The 9,325-nt window shown below is 32.8% G+C and overlaps 1 protein-coding gene across 1 annotated transcript; it reads left to right on the top strand.

Annotated features, from left to right (window-relative positions):
- Positions 1 to 7,391: 7,391 nt before the first annotated feature.
- On the top strand, positions 7,392 to 9,031 carry LOC110938208 (bZIP transcription factor 11). The gene has a single exon (XM_022180669.2). The coding sequence runs from the start codon at positions 7,957 to 7,959 to the stop codon at positions 8,398 to 8,400; it is 444 nt and encodes a 147-aa protein (XP_022036361.1). The 5' UTR covers positions 7,392 to 7,956; the 3' UTR covers positions 8,401 to 9,031.
- The last annotated feature ends 294 nt before the right edge of the window (positions 9,032 to 9,325 follow it).

The raw sequence follows: 9,325 nt of genomic DNA, 5'->3' as shown, positions 1-9,325 counted from the left end.
GAGTTCATGAAGATTGAAGTCGAACTTGGAACTATAAACTATGAGGAGATGATTGAGCGAACCCAAGTTCTTAGTGAATTATGAACTAATTTTTTACTATATAGAGATATGTTTTATGGTGTTGCCAGTGACTAACGGTTTAGTTGTTTCTGGTTTCCACAGGAATGGTACGGGTCTCTCTCTCTGTGACTAATATAACCAAGTGAGCGTAGATCGAGTCAAGTGCAAGGATTGTACGGAAAGAACGGTTACGTAGTCTTAATTTTGTAACGCATTAATTTGTAAATGGAAGTGAATTTTGTAAGCTTCTTCATGAATGTGTGTATTGTTATAAGATCATAAAGAAATTTTTAAAGCTATTTTTCCGCTGCGTTATCTTTAAGTTCTTACACGATGATCTTACAGGGAATTGTTCTTATTACGAACGGGTCATGCCCGAATTTTTTTTAAATAATAGTATGGTAATATTACTTTTCGGATTAAGAAATATGGGCGTTACACCTTGTCTCATGCCTTTACCGCACTTGAAAGTGTAAGTAGGAGCCCCATTTACCAAGACGGAAGAGTTTGCCGACTTGGCAAGTGTTTTTTATTTTGGCATTTTTATTATAAGTAAAAAAGTGCTTTTCAAAAGCCATAAAATCCAGACCTTTTAAATGACTTTTGACTTTTTATTTTTTTAATCATTAAATTACCAATATATCCCTATCATTTAAAATAGCAACTAACTATGGAAACTTATTATATCTGTTTTAGTTATTTTACTTTTCTGACCACAAAATCTAAACCAAACCTTAAAAAAAACTCCTTTTGAAAAAGTAATAAGTTAATAAGCACTTAAAAAAGCACTTTTGAAATTAAAGGTTGTGATATATTGCTTGTTCAAATCACATGAATAATAAGAAATGTTATTTCAAGCATACTGGAAAAAAAATTAGGATTTTAATATTAACAAGGTTATCACTAACGTTCGTTTCGCAGTTTAAATTGCTACGCGATATGTAAATTTACAAAATTTACCACACATAGCTATATATAAAAATTTAGACTTGCTACAAACCTAAAGGACTTTAATTAACACCAAATCAATCCAAATAACGTTTTTTATTCGCGTGTTACATACCAACAAAGTTGAGAGAGTATATACGTAATTTTTTAAACTTAGAAGAACAAAACAAACCTGTATAGTCAAAAGTGAAAATGTGTCTCACACTCAATGCAAACACGTTTAGGTCAAAGGACGGAGAAACCCTGGGTGACAAACCCGCCAAGCATTAAGGGTTGAAATGCAAACAACAAATGAAGAATCAAACATGTTAAGTGGAAAGTTAAAGGGCCAAACTCAGAAGGTGATTTCACCACCGACTTTGGTCTTTAGTATATAGGGTATTATTGTTATTACTATTGCTATTATTTTTATTAACAAAAATAGTAATAATATAGAATATATACGTCTTTAACTCATTTAATTTTTATTTGATTTGATTTTTCTTTCAAAACTTCTTTTCATTTTTTTCTTAAAAGTTAAATATGCAATTGTGTTTATTTTTTTCTCGACGTTCTGGCATAATTTTTGTGGAAAACGAAATTGTATTTAAAATAAAGTGTTTTTTTATATTGTAAACTATAGCAAGTGTCGGTGTCGTAATAAACCGAACCAAACAATGTGGAAAACATAATTGTATTCAAAATAAAGTATTGTTTTAGTATCATAAGTTATAGCAAGTGTCAATATGGTACATGTGCCATAACGAACCGAACCGATTCTAATTAACCGACAACAATACAAGTATTCATTTTAATTTTTTTTATTAATGTTAAACATGTGTACAAATTCTTTTAGGTATATCACAACTTTAATTTTTTAGATTTTCTGATATTAGCTATACCAAAATCATTACCATAATAAACTGGACTGATAATGTCCAAATTTCTAAAATCTATACTATATAATAAAAGAAACCACTTTAGGGACACTTGTCATCATATTAGGCAATCTCTTATAGATAATTATTATTTTAGTTTAATCTCTTCTAATTAATTATAGAAAACCCTTCTACAAAATATTATTTAATTTAATATTTTGTATTATAGATAACCCTCTAACTAAATATTATTAGTTTAATTCCTTATTAAAAATATTGGACTATCAAATGGGTCCACATACTGATCTTAATACGTGAAAATGGGCTTAGCCCACTTTTGATTCAGTCTAACTTAATTAGAAATAAAACAATTTAAACCTTAATTATGTCTATCAATATATTAAAGTATGAGATATTAATATAAAAAACTTAATCTATCTATACTATATAATAAAAGAAACCACTTTAGGGATACATTTACGGAGTTTAAATAAAGGGTTAAATTTATTGAGATTTCGTTAACAAATTTTGCAACAACAAAATAATCTATTTTTATCACGAAAACCAAACTTTGTATTAATATATTAAATATTTTTATTTTCACTATATAAGAACCAATATATAGATATCACTTATTTTTATTTAAAATTAATAAATAATTTCAATTTTGCAATTTAGATCCTTTGTTTTTTTACTTTTAACCTAAAGTTTTTCATCTTTTGCAATTTAATCCCAACTCTTTTTTATTTTTAATTTTGGTCCACCATACTTTTCATCTTTCCCAAGTTTTTCGTTTCGTTCTAAATTTTGTGAGTTAACGCACCGCAACGTGCGTGTGGGGTTCAACATTTTTTCGTATATTTTTTCCCGTTTGACTGGTCCGTCGCGTCACATCTATTTCTCTGTGTTTAACAAGTTCGTCCAATACGCAGGTCCTGGATGAACTTAGTTATTTTTTTCTATGTTTTACGTTTCGGGTTGATTCAAAGATTTTACGTCTGCTTTTCGCTCGGCCAGTGGCGAAGCTTGACCCGAATGACTGGGGGGTCTCGTAAACGTATATACCAAAAAAAAATTTATAGAACCGGAGGGTCGAAAACGTGTATACCCAAAAATTTCTATATGAAAACTACATATATAACACTACTGAGCGAAAAGTTTGGCGGGTCGGGCGCCCCCCCCCCCCCCCGATATGGTTCTTATAGATATAACTTTTTATTATTTAATATATAAAATTATATTCATTCAACCCGTACAATAAATGAGGTTTTTAAAGATATATTATTTTATTATTTAGTATATAAAATTTATTTATTCAACCCCGTGTAATACACGGGGTTATAACCTAGTACGTATATAATTATATTTAACTTATAATAAAAGACTCCAAATAATGCCACATGACATTCTCACCTTCAACCTTATAAATTTTATTTATATTTGTTTAATAAAAATTTTCTTTTAATATTAAATATTAATTAAGAACCAATATATAGATATCACTTATTTTTATTTAAAATTAATAAATAATTTCAATTTTGCAATTTAGACCCTTTGTTTTTTTACTTTTAACCTAAAGTTTTTCATCTTTTGCAATTTAATCCCAACTCTTTTTTATTTTTAATTTTGGTCACCATACTTTTCATCTTTCCCAAGTTTTTCGTTTCGTTCTAAATTTTGTGAGTTAACGCACCGCAACGCAACGTGCGTGTGGGGTTCAACATTTTTTCGTATATTTTTTCCTGTTTAACTGGCCCGTCGCGTCACATCTATTTCTCTGCGTTTAACAAGTTCGTCCAATACGCAGGTCCTGGATGAACTTAGTTATTTTTTTCTATGTTTTACGTTTCGGGTTGATTCAAAGATTTTACGTCTGCTTTTCGCTCAGCCAGTGGCGAAGCTTGACCCGAATGACTGGGGGGTCTCCTAAACGTATATACCCAAAAAAATTTATAGAACCGGAGGGTCGAAAACGTATATACCCAAAAATTTCTATACGAAAACTACATATATAACACTACTGAGCGAAAAGTTCGGCAGGTCGGGCGCCCCCCCCCCTTCTATACTTCGCCCCTGCGCTCGACGTTATTTTTTCCCGTTTTTATTTATTTTTGTTTTTACGAGCTTTTCCGGTGTTGGTGGTCGCAGACAATGGTATAGTATTGCTACTACTTAACACAGTTTTATGACAACCGTTACAACGCAGGGGATTAATCCTATTGTTAATATACACAAAAAGCTTTTTTTACTTGTTAATAGACACAATTTTTTTATTTTTTACATTTAAAGTTGACAGATTGCACATGCAAAAAAGGTTGGTCGGACCGTTCGTACTGTGTGGGCTCGTACGCCCATGTTGGAGGACACCGTCCAATCTCTGAATCAACACATACAAAACAAAACAGGCCCCCATCTCTCGCACCTTTAAATATACTCCCTGTTTATTTACCTTTTTCATCTATTCACCAATTGTTTGTTTGTTTCTTTGTTTGATAAAAGTTTTCATGACTGAAAATTAAATTAAAAATATCTTTAAAGTGATGAAATGTGAAAATATTTTTAAATTATGATTTATTTTCCAAATAATTTGTCATAATATTATTTGAATGTGTGATATTTAAACCTTATATATTTTAAGATGGTCAAATTGGTTTTCTCATGTATGTTTTAAAGTTTATTTATATATAATAGCAATAGATCAAATCGGATTATTTTCAAATGTCTTGCACTATATCACTTAATTTTCTTTATATATACTCTAAAGTAAATGAATTTAATGAGTTTATTCTATTAAAATCATATCTATTTTTTTATTCTAATAAAATTATGACAACTTTTACAAAAATAATAAATAAGATTACAAATTTGGCCAGTGTACAAATTTGGCCGTGATGAATTATTTACAAAAATAATAAATAAGTGTACAAATTTGGCCATGATGAATTATATTGGTACCTAGCTACTAGCTAGTTAGATCTACACGCTTGTAGACCGTTGGAGGCTTTTCCTTCCAAACCCCACTTGTCCTATCTCTATTTACTATTACAATATCTAAGTTTTTTTTTTTTTTTTTTTTTTTTTTTTTTTTTTTTTTTTTTTAAGGTGAACTTCATATGATGATGAGTGTTCACACCTGTCTCATCGACGAGCCCTCATCCATCACATACCCAGGCTATGTTGTCTTAACCGGGTCCATACTAGTGTAGTGGGGATTTTTAGCGGCTCTCGCCCGGAAACCGTACCGCATCCACACAAGTTTCCTTGCTGAAGAAACGGCCAAATGAAAACCGAGGCAGCTCAGCCTCGAACTTGCGCACCTTATGGCTTACAAGCTCTTACCATCATTGCCTGGCCCGCTGAGCTACAAGCCCAGAGGTTACAATATCTAAGATTCCCAATGTTTTTTTTCCACCGAAATAATGTATATTTTAAGTTTTATATTTTGTTATCCCACTAAAATGTGTTTGTAATAATATATTTAAAGGATTAAGAACATGAAAATAGAAAAAAAAATATGTGAATATATGTTCTCCTTTCTTAAAAAAATTATGGTAGACATTGATAATAAAAGGAATAAATATCGTCTTTTTTAATTTTCTCTGTATTTTATACGAGTTAAATGCTCGGATAGTCCTTGTGGTTTTCCTTTTTTCACTTTTAGTCCCTAACTTTCTAAAGTTATCTATATAGTCCCCAACTTTTCAATTTTCGTTCCCGGATAATCCCTAGGCCTAACATCAGTTAGTTTTCTCAGTTAAGAGGATGTGAAATGACAAAAATACCTTTGCTATAAAGCAAAATAACTTAATTTGTTAAATAGATTTATTTATTTGTGGGACCCACTTTTTTATAAAACAAAATAACCACCCCACCCCCCTCCTTCTCAAACCCACCACCTACACCACCACAAACAAAGATCCATTCATTCTTGATCAGTTCATTATCTCGATTAAAGCATTTGTTATCTAAACCTACACCACCACAAGCATTACTTTCTATTTAGTGAATGAGATCCAACGCCGCCACCAGGTACACCCAAGAAATCGACCGCATAATCTTGAACCTATAACATACCACTTTGAAAACATGTTTATCCCTCAAATCGCCCACTGTCTTCACTATCTATCGTCGTCATTGCTGATCTGTCGTATTCATGTCCTGAATAAAAGCCCTATAGTTTTTGAGTGGTAACCGTACCGATTGAACATGAATTTATGAAATGAAATCACGGGGCGATTTCAAGGGTTTACACGGGGAAGAAGGCACAATGGGTGGAGGTGGTAGTGGCTGATTACGGTGATGAAGGTGGTGGTGGCAGTGGCGGATGATGGTGGTTGGTGGTGGTTGTGTCAGTGGTGATGATGGCGGCGACAGTGGTTGTGGCGGGGGTGGTTGTGGCTGAGTGGTATGGCGGTGAAAGGCGGCGAGGGTGATGGGTTGGTGATAGAGGTGTTTACAGGCGGTGGGTTTTATGGTGGTGGTGGAGATGAAGGTTGTGGTGGTTTAGAGAGAGGGTGGGGGTCTGAAGGTGATGATGAAGACAGACTGTGGTGGGGATAGGGATGAGTTTGGTTTTTATATTTTAAGAAAAAAATACTTAAATAATTCATTTTGTTTTACTTAAGGGTATAATAGTTATTTTATATCAACTTAAGTGAGAAAACTAACCCCCATTCACACCGGTGACTATCTGGAAACGAAAATTGAAAAGTTGAAGACTACAGAGGTAATTTTAAAAAGTTAGAAATTAAAGTGAAAAAGGGAAAAACCACAGTGACTCTCTAGGCATTTAACTCATTTTATACCTATTTTTTTCATAAATATAATATGAACCACAAATAAAAATTATGAAAAGGTAAATACTGTAGCGAAGGTCATGTCAAGTTGTTTCTCTTTTTGTTTTTGTTTCTTTTTTCTTTTTATGCCCCCAACATTTAGCAATGTGATTTACATCTTTTAACTTTATAAAAAATTATAAAATATTATTTTGATTCACTCAAGTTTTATGTGACAATTTTATATACATGGGTTAAATATAATACGTTTTTATGCTTATTTTTATATATGTTTTTTTGTTGGTAGAATTCCCTTCGTGCAACGAGTCCGTCGCAACATGCGACACCAATATATATCGATTATTCACTTTCATTCATCTCATAAGATTACTATTCTTTTTTTTTACCTTCAACCCCTTTTAATTTTCATTTTTCATTAACCCCAACACTTTTCCCCTTTCAACTTTGTCCCCTATACTTTTCTCTTTTGCAAAGTTGTCGTTTTATGTATCGGTCTAAATCTCGGGAGTAAACATGCTGCAACGCGCGTATGTGGTTTAACTTTTTTACGTTTATCTTTTGACGGTTAACGGTCCCGTCACAATTCGTAGGTCTTAAGCCGACTCAGTTATTCTTTTCTGTGTTTTATAATTCGGTCTAATCTTTGCGAGTTAACACACTGCAACACGCATCTTTGATTCAATGTTTTTACTTTACTTTTTGTTCGGTTTAACAGTCCCGCTACAACACGCGTTCATTATATAACGTTTTTACTCTTACGTTTTGTTCAATTTAACAGCCTCGCCGCAAAATGCAAGTTCCTAAATTCTCGTTTATATTATTCTAGTCTCTTTTGCAAGTTTCCTATAAATAAGACCTTATAAACCTTCCCTATTTTGTTCCCCTTGTCCTAGTGTTCTTCCCCAATTTTCACTTATCTTGTTGGAAGCTTTTTAACCAAGATTCATGTTCAATTTACTTGTATTAATGTTGGAAATAGATGTCTCAAATTCTTTGTGAATTGTTCCTTTGTGGGTTTATCATCAATTCCACTTATTGGCGTTGCACTCATTTAGTTCAATCTTTCTCAGTTGTCTTCCTCTACTGGTTTTATTACATTTCATGATTCTTCCTCTCTTTTTCATATCCATAAATTATCATATAAATTATCAAATTAGATCTTAACTACCATCTGGGTACTTGCTACTTTCTCCAATTTCTCTCTCAAAATCATCAATTTCAAGTTTTTTTTTTTTTTTTAATTTTTCAAGAAAAGTTTCAAGTTTTATTGTATATTTTTGGGATTTTCAATTTGCATGGCTTCCTCTAGTGGCACAACGACGTCGTATGGTGGTGACTCAGATCTTCAAGAAGAAATGGACCAGAGGAAAAGAAGACGAATGATATCGAACCGAGAATCCGCAAGGAGGTCAAGAATGAGGAAGCAAAAGCACCTGAACGATCTCATGACTCAGCTGAGTCAACTCAGGAACGAGATTAACCGAGTCATGGGTAGTATTAGCATGACCACACAGCGTTATATGAGTGTGGAGGCTGAGAATTCGGTGTTGAGAGCTCAGGTGGCGGAGCTCAGCTACCGGTTGCGGTCTCTCAACGAGATCATGGCGTTTACGGATACCGGAACCGGGTTTGCTGATGAACAGAGTGGCGAGTTTGGCGGCGAGTTTACAAATGACTCACTGAGTTATGTTTACACTTGCCAACCTATATTGGCTTCTGCTGAGATGATTATGTACTGAACTCAGAGCGTCATTTTTTTTCGAGAGTTAACTGTCATTTTCGTCTCCGTGGTTTGTTCAATTACGATAGTTCAGACCAAATTTCAAATTTGTATCATTTTCGTCTCTGACTTCCTGAAATATGTCAGTTTCATCCAAATAAAACTAAGGTTGAATCGAATAATTGGACAAACTACAAGGACGAAAATGTCAATTAACTAATGCTTTTTTGGTTGGAACTGATATGTTTCAACAATTTCAGGGACGAAAATAGTACAAATTTGAATTTGGTCTGAACTGACATAATTGAACAAACTATATTGGGTCTTGTTTGAGGTAACTTCTATTGTTTCCACTAAATGCATTTTTTTTCTTTTTACTAAATTAGTCAAATCATCTATTTGCTTTTAGTGGTAGAGGGTTTGTTCAAAATGTAAAATATACGTTTAGCCTATGATCTAAATGTATCACTTTCATTACTAGTTGTACTCCCTTTGTTAGAAAAAGTGCGTAAATATGTGAGAGAAGGGAGTGGATTCCGTAGAACCCTTTTGTAAGGTTACCGAAGAAAATAAAATTGTTAGTATACTATGTTGTAACGTGTTTTTCTGGTGTATGAAGTTAATAATAAGAGTTAACTTTCTTTTTGATCTCTGTGGTTTGGTCATTTTAACAGTCTTCATGTAATAAATCTATACGTTATTCTCTTATTGTATAAAGAAATGACCATTAATAATAACAATAATGTCTTTTCATGACTTGTTGATAATGTTGTTAAAACTAGATCAAATAAGTCGGTTGGACTGCGAATCAACCCCTAGCCAGGTTTGTTGGCATGGATTGAACCGACACCGGCTGTATTGGTTGGTTTTTGACGAGTGACGATTAAGCTGCTGACCTAGTTTAGTGTTTTGGCGAGTTTTCATAAAATTTATTGTTTTCTATT

The sequence above is a fragment of the Helianthus annuus genome, chromosome 4, assembly GCF_002127325.2.
Source record: "Helianthus annuus cultivar XRQ/B chromosome 4, HanXRQr2.0-SUNRISE, whole genome shotgun sequence".
Lineage (NCBI taxonomy): Eukaryota > Viridiplantae > Streptophyta > Magnoliopsida > Asterales > Asteraceae > Helianthus > Helianthus annuus.
Note: the sequence above shows the minus strand (reverse complement) of the source record. Positions and strands in the feature narration are given on the sequence as shown.